The 20,503-nt window shown below is 37.7% G+C and overlaps 1 protein-coding gene across 1 annotated transcript in view; it reads right to left on the bottom strand.

Moving 5' to 3' along the window:
• Window positions 1-9: 9 nt before the first annotated feature.
• DDX1 (DEAD-box helicase 1) overlaps window positions 10-20,503 on the bottom strand; it is a 38,216-nt gene continuing 17,722 nt past the window's right edge. The window contains exons 14-26 of the mRNA XM_010354669.2: window positions 18,295-18,355; window positions 13,896-13,994; window positions 12,946-13,035; window positions 10,862-11,050; window positions 10,138-10,189; window positions 7,643-7,789; window positions 3,766-3,857; window positions 2,407-2,479; window positions 2,214-2,286; window positions 2,086-2,128; window positions 1,230-1,325; window positions 1,007-1,127; window positions 10-345 (exon numbers count right to left, since the gene is read on the bottom strand). Of these exons, the coding sequence (XP_010352971.1) occupies window positions 215-345; window positions 1,007-1,127; window positions 1,230-1,325; window positions 2,086-2,128; window positions 2,214-2,286; window positions 2,407-2,479; window positions 3,766-3,857; window positions 7,643-7,789; window positions 10,138-10,189; window positions 10,862-11,050; window positions 12,946-13,035; window positions 13,896-13,994; window positions 18,295-18,355 (1,267 nt within the window). The 3' untranslated portion in view covers window positions 10-214. The remainder of the gene's footprint in view (window positions 346-1,006; window positions 1,128-1,229; window positions 1,326-2,085; window positions 2,129-2,213; window positions 2,287-2,406; window positions 2,480-3,765; window positions 3,858-7,642; window positions 7,790-10,137; window positions 10,190-10,861; window positions 11,051-12,945; window positions 13,036-13,895; window positions 13,995-18,294; window positions 18,356-20,503) is intronic.

Here is a 20,503-nt window from a genome sequence, read left to right as displayed (position 1 = left end):
ACACAAACCTTCATGAAAATATAGTCATCAAATTTATTTTCATTGGGATGCCATTTTTTGAAGAATTCCTAAGACTAATGTTTCCTGACATGCAAGAGTTAGCATTAATAGCTTACGTTACTATAAATACTGCTGCCTGGAAGCAGTACAACTGTTTTAGAGTTTTAAGACTACAGACTTTCATTACTCAAATCTTATTCAGTAAATGTAAAAATCAGAAGGTTCTGAACAGCTGGTTAGGAAGGTAGCCAAGATGCAGGAAAGATGTCTGCGCCTCCTTTTCAAGGGCAGCCAACTCTTGAACGGTAGGTGCCAAAATATCCACATGGCCTTTATAGCTTCCACCTGCATCACACACAAATAACAAAGTAATGTAAATGACATGCTTGAAATAACTTGTCAGCAATACTTTGGCTCAATTATATCACTTTAAACATTACTTGTAGCAATAAAATGTACTACTGGGCAAGTTATCTCCAGAACTTTGACTTTAAAAAATGTTAAATCAATTATTTCAATATAAATAAATAATTAGGCCTCACTAACAGCTGTCCCAATACCCCTACCCACCCTTGGCTTGGAAACAACTAGTTAGGCCTGAGTCTTAAAATTTTTCAGGAACAAGCTAACAAAACGGCATCCCAGGCAGAGGAAATAATATGCTGAATTACCACCTGAATTAAGTCAAAGGCTTCTAATTCCTTGTTCAAAATCACCTGTTATGCTCTTGTTTCCTAATAATTCCACAAAATGTTCAACTACTCTTATGATATTAACACTTCAAGAGAAAGAGCTAAGCTGAAGTCTTTCATTCACATAAAGATGACACAATTAAAAAATGCTACAAGGCAGGTATGGACAAAGTACTATGAGGGTAACAGGGGAACAATTAACATGTTAAAAATAACTCTTAACCTAATGAAATGAAATTACTGCCTTCCCAAACTGAAGTTCAAAACAGGTACATTTACATTTAAAATAGTATTTAAAATAATTCAAAGCTTACCACCAGCAGCCCTTTTTTGACCGTAGGTAACTTTCCCATCAAATTCATCCACTGGTACCTTTATATCCGGCTCAACCTGAGAAATGGTACAGTTCAGGTGTTCTTCTATCTCAGACAGTAACTAAGTAAGGGAGAGAAAATTTCCAGATATAATTTTTGAAGATAAATGCTGTCTATTTTACCATTTTAATACATTATTTGTGAGCCTGACTCCAAGTCTTACTTGCATCTCGTTGTACCATATGGTACAGCCTCCATCTTCCTTGAGTCTTGTGTTATAACACCCTTTTCCACGGCTGCTACATACATGGTACCAAACCTAAATTTAAAAAGGAAAAAATATTAACATGCATGGAGATAGAGACACACTAAATATCCTATTCTAAATTTGTTTTTAAGTATTTTCTGTCCTCAAGGCACTAGAAAAATAGATTATAGGTATGATATATCATCCAATTACTACTACTATTCAGTAGCTCATTAAATAAATAGGTCTTCTGAAAAAGTTCTTTTTGAGAATAATACAAAAGTTTTCCTAAAACGGGTGTCAGATATCAAAAGGAATTCTCAAAGTAGGATGAAAAAGTAAATATTGAAGCATACTATGTCAGGATTAACATAAAAAATAAAGTTCAAAAGAAAAATAAGTTCAAATGTTTTATATAAGAGACTAATAAAGCAAATAATGCAAAATGTACAACTAGTGAATTTTTGCAGTGAGTATATGGGAGCTCCTTATCAATACAACTTTTCTATAAATTTGTAATTATATCAAAATAAATCTGCCCTCACCATGAAAAGTCTTCCATGGCACCATGTCAGAAGATGTTTAAATAGTTTTTGGCGGAAATGACTACAATAAAGCTAGTAGGAAAAATTATATTTTGCATTTTTCCTTTCTAAATTTCACCCTATTATTTGTCCATTCAACGAATACAGAAAAGAATGCCATTAAAAAGTTCATTTGTATTCCATATGCAGCTGAATTAAATTTAAACAGGAAAATCAAACTGTTTTTATTTCCAGCATCTGAAATCACAACACACATAATGAATATAATAGAGCCCTACAAAGATTACCTTTTCTTTTTCTGTTGCCACCAGGGAAATTGCCAGACCCATCCTGAAAGATGTTAAAAGCGTTCTATTAGACTTTATTCCTAAAGCGTACAAGCTTAAAAATGGGGGAGAAAAAATTACAGAAGTACCTTTCAGCTCTTCCTACTCTGCCAATTCGATGTACGTAGTTTTGCTTTTCATCGGGCAGAGTGACATTTATAACTGTAAACAAAAACAATTATTAACAATTGCCATTAGTTTCTAAATTTTTCAAACATATTAGAAGGCTTTACTTTAGATTCCATAACAATCACACTGCAGGCATAAAAAGTTGCTTTTTACCATAAGGAACACCATGGATATCAATTCCTCTAGCAGCTACATCTGTGCAAATCAAGAATCTTACATCTCCTTTCTAAAGAGAACAGAGAAGAGAGAAAGGAGTTTGTTAGCACATATACTAAACAATAAAAACAAATGCTATCCTTCCACTAAATGAGACCTCTAAAAACTCAATTGTTACTATCGGATTAGAGGTCCACATACTCCTAATTTACTGGACCAAGTCTTGAAGTTGTATGTCATGATCTGCTGAAACATGACATTTAAGGTGATTAAATCAGAGATTGGTTCATTTTTGCTTTTCTTTTTCTACTCAAAGATATTAAACTATTGTTAAAACTTGGCTTAATCTTCAGAAATATCTTCAGAAATTGAAGAGAAGGATAAAACAGAATACAATGTACAGACATAAGCATTATCTTTACTCTTACATTCAAATAAACCCAGAATACTAGATATTTTACCTGGAGGCACACTTTTTGTAACAGACAAAATTCTCAAGGGGAGGAAAATGAGGGTAGGCCCCTGGTGCTCACCAATAAATACAAATTAGCCTTTCGATGTCATTTGTGCCTCAAGGCACAGCAAAATTAGAGATCTGGAGGAGGGAAAAAGGGTATACTGACTTATGGTCCGGAAAAATGCCTAAGGTCGAGAAGGGTAGCACACATTAGAACGAGGCCATGCGACGTGTTTTCACATCTGCATCGATTACGCCCAGCATGGAAACAGAAGTCAAAGTTCTTCAACCCAATACTTGCAATCTTTTTTCTTAGAAAATGATACTTATACTATACACTGGGGTCTATTAAATTAATGAGACTGCTTGGATGTAGAGAGGTTACTGACATTTAGCTCTAAATGGCTCAAGCCCTACCCAACTACACCAAGAGCTGTATGATCCGTTCACGTGCTGCAAGAACATAACCGGAAAGGTCTGCCCCAAACAGTATCAAAATAACTTTAATTCTACATAACCATATTCTGATACCTGTCTTAATTAATCTACAAATTAAGTTCCTTATGGCTATTGCTGGAGACTATTTTTAAGGCTTATAGACATGGCTTAGCTATCCAATGATACTTCTCCTAAAAATAGCTACCTGAAATAATTTAACTAAAATTTCTAAAATTGAAAATTCTTGTTATAGTAGTGTGCTGATAGAGAATGTGTCATTTACCATTTGAGTGTCAACAATCACTAATCCCTGTCATGATGATGACACATTAGTTAGGGTAGAAACATTTTGAAATTTCTAGGACAATAACTGCTTTAATAATATTAACTGGAACTACTTAAAACGAGATATAATGCCCCTCTTAAGTATTAAGGAAACAATCAACCACATATATCAGTACCTTAAATCTTTCCAAGTTTTGCTTTCTCTCATGAGGTTTTCTGTCACCATGAAGACAAACACATGAGAACTGGTGTCCTTTTTTATCAGGTCCTAGTGAAAAGCACATTAAGCATTTAACCTTGGAAAATCTTCCGCCTAAGATCATGTAAAAAAGCCAATAAAAATCAGACTACAATAGTGTCACACAATTCCATAAAAATCTGTGCCCCAACTTGCTATAAACCATGGTTAACACAATTTCTGTCACAAATGAAGTACCATTAAAATGAACTCTATGGAGCGTTAAAGTCGTCCTGCTTTTAAGGCATCTTAAGTTACCCTTTGCAATCTGCAGGAGGAGTGGATCAAGCAGTGTGCCAACCAACATGCCTATGTGTATACCAGGAACATCACTATCCTCCATAAAGCTAAGATTTAAAAAGTAGGGAAAAGAGATCATTCTTGGAGGAATCAAAATTAAGCTTCATCAAGTTAATGTGCTTCCTAAAAGGCCATGCCCATAAGCCTGCTCTCTTCTCAAGTTATTTTAAGCAACATAGTTATCTAGTTATTTATGGCCACAGAAGATTCAAAGCAGCAAACTGTAAAGATGGAGAGGTGCTATTTTAGAGGCAGGTGCAGTGGTAAGCCAAGCCCCCAAAAGAAAACTCTTCAAATAGACACAGTAACAAAAAGAGTAACCACTGGGAGGTAACAAAATAACAATTATGCCACTTAACTGTTCTCCAAAGTAAATTAAGTTCAGTAAGTATACTTGAAAATTCAAGGAAACAATACATTTTGAAAGATATCTATTCAAAATGAATAACACAAAAATCAATTATGCAGAGTGAAATAACAGCTAACCAGAACTTCTAGAGGCATACAGCTGAGATTTCATTGCATCCTGAATTCAAGTGGTTTAGGGAAGTATCAAATACACACTGGAACTCTCTGGTTAGGGTATGTGTGAAGGGGACAGGGATGCTTTAATCCCTTCTTTTTTTTTTTTTTGAGACAGAGTCTTGCTCTGTGGCCCGGGCTGGAGTGCAGTGGCCAGATCTCAGCTCACTGCAAGCTCCGCCTCCCGGGTTTACGCCATTCTCCTGCCTCAGCCTCCCGAGTAGCTGGGACTACAGGCGCCCGCCACCTCGCCTGTCTAGTTTTTTGTATTTTTTAGTAGAGATGGGGTTTCACCGTGTTAGCCAGGATGGTCTCGATCTCCTGACCTCGTGATCCGCCTGTATCGGCCTCCCAAAGTGCTGGGATTACAGGCTTTAGCCACCGCGCCCGGCCTAATCCCTTCTTTTAAACCCCTATAATCTGGTATATATTGTGTTTGAGTGTTAGTAATGGTGTGGTAAACTTGTTTTCTAGGCAGAAGTAACATCCACATCCAGAATATTTAGGGAAGGAGGATCAAAGTAACTAAGGGATATTACTACTTAATCAACAGTACTCCTTACTACATAATCAACTCCTCCATTCAAAACATTGATAGGAAGAAAATAAGTACTACAAAACAGTCACTACAACAACCAAGCAAGTCTGTTTCCCAGGACTTGGAAAAAAAAAAAAAGTGTTACTTAAGTGCTCACTATAATGAACAGTGTAATGTGTTCTTTATATGACTATTAGTTCAAATATTCTATATCCTTCTTGAGTTTTCTCTCCTTGAAGTACATCAGTTATAACAAGATGTGTTAATCTTTCCTCAGTACAATGGGATTTGTATGTTACCTTGTATAGCTGCCAATTTTTACTTTTTACATTTTTCCAACATTTATATTTTCAAACATGTAGTGACATTGAAATAATTTTAATGATGAACAGTTGTATACCCACCACCTAGATTAAACAATTAACATTTTACTATACTTGCTTTAACCACGTATCTACCTATACCTGTGTCCATCCATCAACTCATCTTTATATTTTTGTACATTTCAATGTAAATTGCAGACATCAGTACACAGTTCAGCATGCATATAATTAACTAGAATTCAATATTTGTTTAGTTTTTTCTTTTGAGGTAGAAGTTGTATTCAAGAAAACCTACAAATCTTAAGTAGATTTGCTGAGGAAGTCCCATTAGGATACAGAACATCATTATCACACCAAAGAATACCCTCATATCCTTTCCCAACCTATCCCTGCTGCCACCCTTGTGGGGACTACTACTGTTCTGATATTTTTTCCATCATAGATTAGTTTTGACTTTTAAAAAATGTCATATAAATAGATTCATACAGTATATATTCTTGTGTAAGAATTCTTCAATTTGGCATAAGGTTTCTGAGATTCATCCATGGTTGCTGTGTCTACTCAGCAAGGAAAAGTCTGTTCCTTTTCACTGCTGAGTAGTATTCCATTGTATTTCACACTTTGTTTATCCATTCTCCTACTGATGGACACTTAGTGTGTTTTCAGTTTTAGAATATTATAAATCAAGCTGCTATGGCCATTCTAGCACCTTTTTGTCAATATGTGTTTTCATTGATCCTGGGTAAACATCTAGGAGTTTAATTGTTAGGCCATAAGACAACATTTTTAGTTTTATAAAAGACTGCAAGACCCTTTGCTAAAGTGCTCATACCATTTTATATTCTCATCAACAATCTATTCTCACCAACTGTATGCAGTTGCTCCATAGCCAAAATTCGGTGTTGTATTTTTAGTTTAGCATGTACAATGGTATTATACTGTCATTTTATTTTGCATTTCCATAACAACTGATTGAGAATTTTTCCATGTTGGTTTATGATATAATTTGGCTGGGTCTCCACCCCAATCTCATCTTGAATTGTAGTTCCCATAACCCCCACATGTGGGAGGTAATGGAATGGTGGGAGATAATGGAATCATGAGAGTGGTTACCCTCATGCTGTTCTCATGATAGTGACTGAGTTCTCATGAGATCTGATGGTTTTATAAGGGGCTTTTCCTACTTTGCTCAGCACTTTTCCTTCCTGCGGCCATGTGAAGAAGGGCATGTTTGCTGTCCCCACTCTGCAGAACTGTGAGTCAATTAAACCTCTTTCCTTTACATATTACCCAGTCTCAGGCAGTTCTTCACAGCAGCATAAGAACACACTAATACAGTTTACACACTCGAAGTTATAAGAAGCATAAAATCTGAACCCTTATAGTTTCATTGTAGCTTGGATATTTTATTACATAGTAACTCTTTATTTCTAATAATATTTGTCTTAAAGTCTACTGCATCTCTTAATAATATAGCTAAACTGGCTTTCTTTTGGTTAATATTTTAGCTGACACATGCACAATATTTTTTCATTCCTTTTCCTTTCCATCTTTCCGTGTCCTCAGATTTTGGGTATGCTCCATGTAAACAGCATATTGCTAGATTTCATCCAGTCCAACAATCCATGCCTTATAACAGAAGACTTTGTCCACTGATACTTACAGTATTTACTCATACATTCAGATTTTTCCAACATTGATCTTATTCTATAATTTCTAACCATAATTTTTCTCATTTTATTCCCCTTCCTTTTTTGCTCTTGCTTAGATCAGGATTTTTTCCTCGTTCGCTTTTCCCCATCTACTGGTTTAAAAGACATACATTCTATTATTTCAGTGATCACATTTTAAATTTTAAGACTAATAAATAACTTTATCCTTCTTCCAAATGATATAAAACCCTTAGAATGCTGTGATTCAAGTTCACTGTAATGAAAATGTACCTATGTGGAAAATTCTCTCGTTTTTTCTAGGGCTTATCATATGGAAAAGTACTGAATAAGCATAGATACTTAAAATATGCCATCACTGCTTTAAATTCTGTGCATGTATTCTAGATTGCATCAACATGAGATTAATAATCTATCACAAGAGGAAATAAACATAATTTATTTCAAGTAAGAAAAAATTACCTCCTCCTTGTTGCATAAAGTACTGCTCCAAGTTATCACAGTCAATTTTGGTTCTACAGAAGATAATTGCTTGATCCATCTTATGTTCCTTGATTGCCCGGACAGCATACTCCCCCTTCAGGATTTTAATAGCTTCAGACCACATCTCTTGAATACCATAACAACAACAAAAACCAACAGAATTTCAATCTGAATTTGTCATGAATACACATAATTATAGTCATAGACTGACTGCTTAATTTTCCCAAAAAAGAATACCTGTTTTAATAAAAGTATTATACATAGACAAGGACAAGAAGATAGAGTAAAACAGTGAGTTAATCCATTCATTCATTTATTTTTGTTTCTGTTAATATTTTTTGTGCTACTTTATGTAGTATACAAACATCTATAACCATACCTCTTATGAGGGAACATACTCATACATACGTACAAACTAACAGAAATACATACTCACAGCAAAACTGTTCTCATCCCTCATGAAGAACAAATCATATTCTGCCTTGCATGAACTTCCCTAAATGCTCAATAAATGCTTTATACAATTATTTTAACTCCTTTTAAAAATAATGTACTTTCTAAATCAATCTAAATACCAGAAAGTTCATACTTCACTCTAAGCAGTAAAAACCTCAACACAAAAATCTAGTAATTTCTTCGTCACCATCCTCCAACTCTATTTTTCAGTGTGAAGCTGTGCTACAATTGTTATTCCTCAACCACTGAACGTAAGACGTTAATTCTGTGACCCAAAGTATTTCTAAGGTCTCTCTGATCATCTCTAATTGTAGTCTAAACTAAGCAAAATTTTTGCAAGAAAAATATAAGGAGGAATAAAAACTGGAATTTTATAGAATGCATTCTCAAACAGTGGGATGACAGATTTTCAAATACTGTCTCTGCTCTTCTCCAACAATAAGGATAACTAAGTACGTGTTTAGTTAATTTAGAACTACACATAAACCTGAGTTCAAATCTTTAATCAAGATTTCAGATAATGCACCTTTTTGATATAATTGAAAACCTGCCTGTGAATTCAACCATGAAGCAAACGGAGTCTGACCCTCACCAATGAATGATCCACCTGAAACATCTGATGTCAGACACGCAGCCTAATGCGTTTAAGATTCATTCTTCCAGGTTTTCTAAGCACCATCCTTGTATCAGGATGTACCTTCCTATACTTTCAAAACACTATTTAACCTGAAACAACGTGTCTCAGCTCTGCACAGAAGAATCTTCATTGAGGCAGAATTTAATGTTAGGTTTTTTAAAAATTGATAAATATTTAATGGTACAGATTTGCAGTTTAAGAAGATGAAAAAGTTCTGGAGATGGATAGTGGTGATGATTGTACAACAATACAAATGTACTTAATGCCAATGAACTGTACACTAATAGTTAAAATGCAAAGTTTTATGTTATGTATATTCTACCACACACAAAAAAGTCAACAAACAACTATTTCAAAATCATTTCAGTATCTTTTGCAAAGCTGTAGCTAAAGAAATTTTTCTTTGTTATGCAATATCCCTGATATGAGAAACTTACACGATTATTTCTTCTTGAATTCAGGGTCAGTATAAAATAATCTCTCTAGAAAAATTTGCTGGTTTCCTATGATCAATGAGATTTAGATAATCAAAAATATTTGTGGCTGGATGCAGTGGCTCATGCCTGTAATCGCAGCACTTTGTGAGGTCAACGTGGGTGGATCATTTGAGGTCAGGAGTTCAAGACCAGCCTGGCCAACATGGTGAAACCTCGTCTCTACTAAAAATACAATTAGCTGGGTGGTAGTGGCGCGTGCCTGTAATCCCAGCTACTCAGGAAAGCTGAGGCAGGAGAACTGCTTAAGCCTGGCAGGCAGAGGTTGCGGTGAGCCGAGATCGCACCACTGCACTCTAGTCTGGGCGACAGAGTGAGACCCTCTCTCAAAAAAAAAAAAAATTGTGATTTAGATGCCAGAAGACTAACATCTAAATTCAATGATTAAGGCCAGGGACAGTGGCTCATACCTGTAATCCCAGCACTTTGGGAGATCGAGGTGGGAGGATCACCTGAGGTCAGGAGTTCAAGACCACCCTGGCCAACATGGTGAAACCCCAGCTCTACTAAAAATACAAAAAAATTAGCCAGGTGTGGTGGCAGGAGATCCCAGCTACTTGGGAGACTCAGGCACGAGAACTGCTTGAACCCAGGTGGCGGAGGTTGCCTTGAGCTGAGGTCGTGCCATTACACTCCAGCCTGGGTGACAAGAGCGAGACTCTGTCTCAAAAAATTAAAAAACAAAAAATAAATAAATTCAATGATTCATATTCCTCTAAGTTGACGAGTATCAGCTTTTTCTCCATTTATTTTTTATTATTTTTATTGTCTTTATTTCCAAATTTCCTGTTCTAATTTTGCAGGTCACCTCACATCCTTCATGAGAATAGGTAAGGTATAAATTTCATTTTCAAAATCTTTCAACACGTTTGACTCTTTTAACTCACCTGGACTATTAGCACCAGGTCTTGTGTTATCTTTTGCATGTACATCGTCAGTCTATCAAAAACAAGGAATAAAAACAGGATAGAGGAGTGGTTAAACAATGATTCAGAATAGATGCCATTTTTTAAAAGGGAGAATTATATTTGTCTTTAGACTGCATTTCAAATACATGTCTTTATAACATAATCTGTAGGCAAAATCATCCTTCAGATTTGGAAAAACCCTTCATTAACTATAGGTCTAAGGCCACTTTTAAAGGTAATAATAATAATGATAACGTGGTTTCTAAAATATCGCATATTTATAATAAACATAACCTTACTATATAAAGGCAAATCTAATCACAGTGAAGAAAGTGACAAGATGACCACATGAAATTGGTTTTTAGAAAAAAGTACATCAAGAGGACACCTATGAGGGCTCCTACTAAAATACTACTAAAAATGGAAATCACTGTGTCTGAAATTAGGTATATATATGTTATTTACTTATAAAAATTATATCAAGGAAGCTGATCACAAAAGTAATATTATGAAGAGAGAAAAATAAAAGATGGAGTCCATCACTTATTCAGTGCTTTTTAAATGTCTAAGGGTCTACAATGTATTGGACTTTTCTTTGATACAATAACTGACTGCCTTAAGCATCACTAAGAGCCTAAGCTAGTTTATAAATTGCTTTATTCTACATAAATGTTCATAAATGTTAATATTATAAATCACTTACTCTAATGTGGTTTTTTCCAAGCCTTTCCCAGAGCCTGTCAGTTTTGGGATTTACTGGGACAACAACATGGTGTACAGTATCTGGAACAGAGTCTTCTCCTTTTAAGTCAACCCAGGTAGGAAAATGCATTATCTTCTCTGAAAGTTTCTTTACATCGAAAGAATGCAAAGTGGCAGAGCAAACAATCACCTAAGAAGAGGAAATCCCAAATTGAGCTGAACTTTTATAATAATTATTAAATCACACAAACACTGATATGAAACACAAAGTGTGCTAGCCTGGACTCCAAAGATAAGTTCAACACTTTACTCTATGCAGCGACAACTAGAGGTATGACTTTGGGCAGGTTGATCTCTCTGAGGTTCAGTCCCCTCACTGTCACATAGAAATCATGCCATCTCTTCCTCAAGTTCCTATAAAAACTAAGTAAAATGAGAAGTTTTTTAAACCAAAAATCCTATATTACTATCTGCCCCCTTCTCTCAAAAGCTTGTCCTTCTTAAACGCTTCCTAAGAAAGAAGGATATAACTAAGAGAAGACAACAACTTTTCAATAGCTGAAGTTATTTTTCCTTCGAACAGGAAGCAGTACTAATGATCTGGAAAACAAACCCTAAATGTTCTATAGTACAAAATAACTAAGAATTTGTACTTACAGTTTTCTGCAACACCCAACTAACTTCCTCAGATTTCCTTCTATTTCTAAAAGCAGCTTTTAAGAATGTTACCTTTGAGTATACTATTTCGTCCAGTAACAAAAAGAAAACATTTTACATAGTAATAAACTTCATGAGAGGGCACCAAACAAAAACGCTTTGACCCTGCTCATAAGCATTAATGATGGCAGTGGCAGGTCGTCAGGAGTGGCTGCTGCCATCATGTTGGCTGCAGTGGGGCGCCACGAGCAGTGGCAGCAAGAGCAGCTGCGGAAGCTGCAGTGGTGGTGGTAGGTCCCCTGTGCCCCGCATCCCCAAGGCAGCTGACTGGGCCACCCCAACCTTTGCGAAGCTGGGCAGGACTCACTCCCAGACACAGAGTCTCCACCACTCTGGACGCGGGCCCCGTGTTGCCGCTCTTGCCTGCCACCGCTACGGGGAGGGCAAAGAGAGGAGGAGGACAGTCCCCAGAGTCCACCCATGGGAGGGCCCTGGAGCCCGCTGTCCTGGGAGTCACTTCAATGGGGCTGGGCCGAGTCGCCTGCCAGAGAGGGAGCAGCGAGGTTGGGCACAGAGGGGCAGACAGAGAGGAGCCCTGAGATGGAGCTGGGCCCAGGGTGGTGGTGGGAGCCAGGAGCATGCAGGAGCCCCACCATCCCAGGCATGGCTGCAGCTGCCCAAGTTGTGGCTGCAGACCCAGGCATCTCTGCACTCGGGGGCCCCTAAAAGGCCCTCCGTTGCCCCAATAGGTTCAGAGATGTCTGCTCCCACTGCCTGGCCTCTCCCTGCTGTCAACACCCACTATGATCACAGAACAAAGTTAAGGCCGAGCTTGGGCGCTGTCACAACCCAGCTGGGTGTGCACACTTGAGGCAGCACTGATACACCAACCCACTGCCACCCTGGGAGCATGGCCAAGGCAGGCTGAGGATGGCCCAGGGCTGGCCTACAGATGCCCCTTGGCATGAACAGCCTGGGCACCATGAACAGTGGCAGGAGGCAGACAGGCTCCTGGGCGGAAGGGGGCTAGTCCCCGGTGAAGCCCCACCTTCAAACTGGGGAAGTCCTGAAGCCTGGGGGCCAGGCCACCAGTCCCACAGAGAGCCGGTCCCCATGCCAATGCCTGGAGCTACCCACCCTGCCACAGCCAGTGTACCTGGCTGTGCGCAGTGGCCAGACCCCACGTTTGCTCATACACCCCTCGCCACTCTGTGCCTGGCTCACCCTTGGGAGGCATGGGGTCCAGGCTGGTAGTGAGAGCTGAGCACAGCCTGCCAGGCCAAGTGGGCGGAACTGAGCAAAACTCAGCCTAAGGCACCACTGGCCGCAGAGGTTTCCAGCCAGAAAATCAACACCTCCTAGGATCCCGTAACGTTAATACGTAACAATTGTTTACATGTATTTTAAGATGCATTGATAATTTTATACCTGAAGTCTTTTTCCATCAGAGGTAACCTGAGGAATCTGATTGTGCATCCTATTTATAAAATCAGAATAACCTTGAGTAAGAAGCCCATCCTGCATGAGAAGCAAAGAATAAATTAAACTTTTAATCAGTATAGAAAATAAGTTTTAATCAGTATCAAAAATCTTTTTTTCTAAATCAAACAAAATATAAGGAAACTAATTCATATATATACATAGTCTTATATTTTCAAAACTGTTTGTTGGATATTTAAAGATAAATTATAAATTCAATTTTAAGTTCCTTGTGACTAAAATATGAAGAAATGACAACAAATAATCCAAAACCATAATCTAATAATCTAGAATGAAAACGCCAGTCAACAGCTTCTAACATATATCCTTCAACAGACTTTCCATATAAAAAATTAAAAACCCTCAGTGCTGAGGAACTAGCTAAACCCAACTTGAAAATGATTTGGAAGTATGTCTAAGAGCCTCAAACACATTTATGTCCTTCCAGATGGTCTACATTTTGTATCTCTGACACAAGGAACAAATTTATAGTATGTAGACAATGTATGTACAAACAAAGCTGGTTATTTGGGGTAAAAATCATACCTACCTACATACCTAGTAATAGGAGTAATCACACATACCATGAAGTAGCTATATAATGGGCCTGAAGTAGCCATATGGTAGGCCACTAGACAGCATTTCTATTTACAAACAATTACAGGAAATACTTATGATATTACGTAAAATTTTTAAAAATTTTCCCAGATTCCTCATATCCTGATTTCAACTACACAAAATAATATATAAATAAAAAGAGTATATGAAAATATACCAAACTGATAACAATGATTAGGCGGTAGGATCATGACTGAATTATCTTTCTTCTTCATTGTATATATTTTATCTCAAAAAATATAAGTCAACTTTTAAAAAAGCATGCTTATATTTCAACATACAGCTTCATCCAGGACCAGGAATCTAACTTGAGATAAGTTCAGCTTTCCAGTTGACACCAAGTCATCTAGTCTTCCCGGAGTACCTACAACTATATCTACCTGAAAAATAGCAAAACAACTACTTAATGAAAACTAAAGAAACAGTATGATTACCTTAAAATAGCAACCAATAACTGTCTACTTTTAAATAAAAACACGCATATGTCAACTCTAAATTTATTTTAAAAAAAGGAGTTACAGATAATGGCATATGTTAAACTGATATTTGGTTTGAAATTAATGTGAAGATTTTGGTATTTTGACCAAAATTGATTTTGACATCCTTAACTGATATACATTCTAATGTATAAAATTTACATTTTCCAAGCAAAAATCAGATGAATTTACTGGAACTCAATGGAACCTAGAACTCAAGTCCCAGTTCCACCATTACTCTGCTCTGTGACCTTAATTTACTTAATCTCCTCTAGTACCAATTTTCCCATTTTTGAATGGGGAAATACCTTCTCCTTTTCAACATGGTTGTGATAATTAAGAGGTAAGATGCGTAAGGCACCAGATGCAGAGTGTCCCAGGTGCTCAATAAATTTGGTTATAGTTAATAGTAATGGTGATCAGACTGTCCAGGAAAACAGTAATAGTTACTATTTGTCAAGTGCTTATAATGAACCGGCACTCTGCGAAATGTTTTACAAGTACACGTTTTATTTCATGTTACCACTAAGGTAAATACTACTATAATTATTCCTATTCAATGAGAAAACGGAAGTTTAGAATACTAAATAAAAATTTTCAAACATACATAGAAGAGAACAGTGAGCCTCGGTGCTAGTACACAAACAATTAACATTTTGCATTCTCCCACACATATCTTGTAGTCAAGTCCATAGGTATGGTGATTAGACACATAGGTTTCAGAGTAAAGTTCTGAGTTATACGATCTTAGGCAAGTTACTTAATATTTGATACAAGCCCCCTTTAAAAGTGGGGAAGAGTACCATCTCAGAGGATTATTGTAAGTACTGAGTAAGAACATGTTATGGTTTTGGTACAGTGCCTGACCCCTTTCTAGAAAGCAGTCAATAAAGATGAAGTGTTTTTTGTTTTTTGTTTTTTGAGATGGAGTGTCGCTCTGATGCCCAGGTTGGAGTGCAGTGGTGTGATCTCCAACTCCTGGGTTCACGCCATTCCCCTGCCTCAGCCTCCCAAGTAGCTGGGCCTACAGGCGCCCGCCACCATGCCCGGCTAACTTTCTTGTATTTATAGTAGAGACGGGGTTTCACCATGTTAGCCAGGATGGTCTCGATCTCCTGAGCTCGTGATCCGCCCGCCCCGGCCTCCCAGAGTGCTGGGATTACAGGCGTGAGCCACTGCGCCTGGCAAGATAAGGTATTTTTAAAGTGTGTATACGGGCCAGCGTGGTGGTTCATGCCTGTAATCCTAGCACTTTGGGAGGCCGAGGCAGGCAGATTGCCTGAGCTCAGGAGTTTGAGACCAGGCTGGGCAAAATGGTGAAACCCCGTCTCTACTAAAACACACACACACACAAAAACTAGCCAGGCATGGCGGCCTGTGCCTGTAGTCCCAGCTACTCAGGAGGCTGAGGTAGGAGAATTGCTTGAACCCAGGAGGCAGACGTTGCAGTGAGCCGAGATCACACCACTGCTCTCCAGCCTGGGTGACAGAACAAGACTCCATCTCCAAAAATAAATAAATAAATAAAAATAAACAAAGTGTGTATATGATGTATTCATGTGAGCACAAATAAGGTATTACATAAGATCATTCAGTAAATTAGGCAATTCAAAACCTCTACTCTTTAATTGACAGGCATTAAAAAACAACACTTCCATTCTTTTTTACCTGTTTTCTCCACCCTGTACTAAAAATATTGGTTTCTATCAGCAAAGTTATTCCTCTAGTTCCATTACTTCAATATCTCACTCCTCAAATAAACATAACATTGTGCTGAATGAACTTTTAACTTGATCCAGTAGGAGACACTTACTATCCCATGAAAAATAAAGCAGATATTTCTGAAGCTATTGTTTCATCTGCACTGATAATTACAAGCAAGTTCAACCTAGAATATACTGTCTGAAAATGTGAAGATAAAATCTGTCCAATGTATTAAGAATCTACTATGTGCCAAGCACTGAGACAGCTGCTGTACACAACAGTGAACAAAATACCATCTGGTTCTATGACATCAGTTTAGTACAGTATTCCAACCATGTGAGTTTCCTCCTTCCTAATTTCAGCAGGTAAAGTGGGCATGAACACAGACGAGGCCTCTCAGGGTTTTGTTTTGTTTTAAGTCAGTTAGATCAGAAAAGCCTGTGAGACATCTTCATTTATATGATTTTTATGATAGCACTACCTACCTTTATCAGGCCTCAATGGCACATCTTGCATAATATTGCAAGTCTAAAAGATTAGAAAACTAAAATGCTTCCACTCTCTCACTGCCAAGCTGACTTCTGCCCCAGCATAATACCCAACACAGGACTAAGGCTGAACCAGAGCGTGGTGGAAGATAATAGAAGCAGAGAATGTAAGACAGAGAGAAGAACAGAAAAAGATCATATTAGATCCGCTAAGAAGTAGAGTAGAATTGAATTCTGCAAAGAATGCTCTGGAATAACACTACCTTTCCAATTGCTTCAAGTTAGTACCAAATTTTAAGACATCCTGATGAAAGCAGATTTAATTCCCTAAAAACTCTATAAGCTTTAGGAAAATAGGAATTGAGAAACATATTATCTTATGGGAAAAATGGGTTTGAGGAAGCAAGATTGGGAATAAACTTATTAAATCTCTCTTACAACCACTAAAATAAAATAAAACACACTAAATGTTTCAGCGTATCTTCTGTTGCTTTAAAAGAATATCACAAAGTAGATAACTTATAAAGAAAAGAATATTTCTCACATTTCTGGAGGCTTGGCAAGTTCAAGAGCATAGTGTCAGTCAGCAGCAACTAGTGAGGGTCATCCCATGGCAGAAGGCAGCAAGAAAGAGGAAACAGCCCCAAACTTCTGCAATAACTAACCCACTCCTACAGCAAAGGCATTAACCCATTCATAAGGACAAAGCCTGCACGGTCTAATCATCTCTTAAAGGCCCCCGCCTTTCAATACTATTACATTGGCAATTAAATTTCAACATGAGTTTTGGTGGGTACATTAAAACCATAGCACTAAATAAAAATGTATCAAAGCAATATGACTCAGAATAGTATTAACAAGTATGGTAATATGATTCCTTGCTCTTAATATGGCATACCAGGTCAAATGTATAAGTCCATGTGGCACAAAATTTAGATTGACAAGAGCACCAATGGAATTGGAGAAAGGACATAATTGCTTGTCATGACTCAATATTGGATGGTTTAGCTAAATGATTAAATATTTAGGAAAGGAAATAAAAGAGAAATTTATAAGCTGTAAGTTATTTCACATACGAAAAATATTTCATGAAGTCTTACCTTCACAGAATTGATAAACGGTTAAAAATTTCCCAAACTTCAGTCGGGCACGGTGGTTCACTCCTGTAATCCCAGCACTTTGGGAGGCCAGGGCAGGTGGATCACCTGAGGTCAGGAGTTCAAGACCAGCCTGACCAACATGGTGAAACCCTGTCTCTACTAAAAATACAAAAAAATTAGCCAGTGTGGTGGTGGATGCCTGTAATCCCAGCTACACAGGAGGCTGAGGCAGGAGAATTGCTTGAACCCAAGAGGCAGAGATTGCAGTGAGCCAAGAACGTGCCATGGCACTCCAGCCTGGGTAACAAGAGTGAAACTCCTTCTCAAAAAAAAAAAAAAAAAAAAAAAACCTAAACTTCTTCTCCAATAGTGGAGATCACTGGAGATTACATGCTCTTAGCTTTGTCCTTCATAATGGCGTGCCTGAGCACAGCCTCTGCGACTTCCCCTTACACATAACTGAACTCATCTCTCTCCTCACTAGAACTACTACCCACTGTCTTCTCATTATTTATCCTTCCCAAGGGCCACTGCAGGAACTTCTATCCTTATCTGCAATCTATTTTACCTCTTCTTTTGTTCTTAACTCCAGTTTCTTCTTTTTCACTTACCTCCCCCAAAACAATGACTCTTTACCCATGAAGGCCAGAAAGAAATTCTCAAATGTTCAGAGGGTAAACAACAAAAAATCACGTATGCAGGAATTTTGCCTGAGAGGTTTGGGAGAGACTACTGCTTTGTATACTTTCGGGAGAAGAAAAGGCACACTTGCAAGATGTCTTTGAACAAATATACTCTTCTGATCTTGCACTAATTTCAGCCTCACTTAAATTTTCTTGAAACAAAATAGAGCTGTATTGCCAAAACAACAGCCCATGACATTATGTTTTAAAAATTAAAACTACAACTTACTCCATTTTCCAAAACAGAGAGCTGATCCCGGGCCGCAACACCTCCAATTATCAGAAGCTCCCTGAAATAAACATTAAGATGATAATGTAAGAAAAAAAAATTAAAGTCTGCTTTACATTGTTTGATCTGCATCCATTTATTTTAGGTGGAAATTGAGGCTGAGAAAGTAACTGAGGAAAAAAGCCTACAATAAAACAAGTCTGGAGAAGGTGGGAAACAAAGCAGTTAAATCCCCATAGCGGTATCCATTGCTGAAGTGTGGTAAAGTCACGAAAGACAGTGTGTGAGCTTGTAACATGGAAAAAATTAATCCTCATCTACATATTCTTCTATATTAGGATAATTCAAGGTCTTTTATTTTTTATTTTTTTTTTATTTTATTTTTTATTTTTTGAGATGGAGTCTCGGTCTGTCGCCTGGGCTGGAGTGCAGTGGCCAGATCTCAGCTCACTGCAAGCTCCGCCTCCCGGGTTTACGCCATTCTCCTGTCTCAGCCTCCCGGGTAGCTGGGACTACAGGCGCCGCCACGTCGCCCGGCTAGTTTTTTGTAGTTTTTAGTAGAGACGGGGTTTCACCGTGTTAGCCAGGATGGTCTCGATCTCCTGACCTCGTGATCCACCCGTCTCGGCCTCCCAAAGTGCTGGGATTACAGGCTTGAGCCACCGAATTCAAGGTCTTTTAAAACCTAGTTTCAATCTGCGTTTTCAGACATATATACTTGTATGTATATAAAATGCCCTGAAGGAAAATCAATTTAAAACGTAATACAAAAATCAATTTAAAACGTTGCCTCCAGAAAGGATAACTAGAAATTGGGGAATGGAGTGAAAGAAAACTCACTTTTCACAGTATCCTTTTGTGTTTGAATGTTTCTCATTTCAACAACTGGCCCACTGGCACTGGGACACATGGAAATGCACATGCAAAAGACTGAAGTTAAAACCCTTCCTCATGCCACACACAGAAATTAACTCTAAATGTATCACAGACCTAAATGTAGAACCTAAAATCATAAAACTCAGAAGACAGCACAAAATAAAATTTTCATGACCTTGGGTTAGGCATAGTCTACCTTAACTATAACATCAAAACACCATGACAAAAGAGAAAAATAGATAAATTGGATTTCATCAAAATTAAGACTTCCAAAGGATAGTATCAGGAGAGTAAAGGCCAGATGCAGTAGCTCACACCTATAATCCAGCACTTTGGGAGGCTGAGACACAAGGATTGCTTGAGGCCAGGAGTTCAAGACCAGCCTGCACAACATAGCAAGACCATGTCTCCACAAAAACTAAAATTAGCCAAGCACTGTAGCACTTGCTTGCAGTCCCAGCTACTCTGGAGGCTGAGGTGGGAGGACTGCTTGAGCCCGAGAGTTTGAGGCTGCAGTGAGCTATGAGGCACCACCATACTCCAGCCTAAATGACACAGTGAGACCTCATCTTAAAAATAAAACCAAAACCAAAAGAATCACCTGGAGGAGCTGCTTTTCTTAAAAAAACAAACAAATTAAAAAAAGATTCTAACTCCTATTCTCTGGAAACTCTGATTCAGTATATCCAGGGGAGGGAACCAATACATTTTATATTTTTAAATAAGGTCCTCAAGTTCCTAGGTTTGGACTATTGTACTAATACTTCTACTTTCATCCACATTTATAATCAAATATATTTATCCCTATAAAGTTGGCAGAAGTAAACACACATACACACGATAATTTACGCTCGTATGCCAAGCACTATAGGGTCAAGGAATATAAAAGAACCATTCCTGCTCTAAGGAATGTAAAACTGAGTTAGAAAAAGTTTTGCATATTCAAAGCAAGAAACTTAAAGCAAATATAGCTTTAAAAAGGTAATAAAAATTAAGAAAATTAAAACGTAAGAAAAACTAACACATGACAGTATGTAAGGATCAGGGAAAGGCATGTACAGTCAGTGTATCAGAGGAGGGGCAGAGGGCTGGGCTGGAACAGTCAGCTTAGCTTCATTCAAAGATCACGACTTCAGCTGGGTTTTAAGAAGGAAAATGTGCATTTGTACCAAATACCAAACGAGTAGCCCATGACTTTACCATCTTAACCAATAAATTGATTTTATTATTTATCTTCCCCTCTAACTTTTGTCTATAATCATGTTCATTTTTATACATAATCACAGCACAAAAATCAATTCACACTAGCATTTTACATTCTTCCCAAATCTTT

This window comes from Rhinopithecus roxellana, chromosome 17 (genome assembly GCF_007565055.1).
Source record: "Rhinopithecus roxellana isolate Shanxi Qingling chromosome 17, ASM756505v1, whole genome shotgun sequence".
Classification (NCBI taxonomy): domain Eukaryota; kingdom Metazoa; phylum Chordata; class Mammalia; order Primates; family Cercopithecidae; genus Rhinopithecus; species Rhinopithecus roxellana.
Note: the sequence above shows the minus strand (reverse complement) of the source record. Positions and strands in the feature narration are given on the sequence as shown.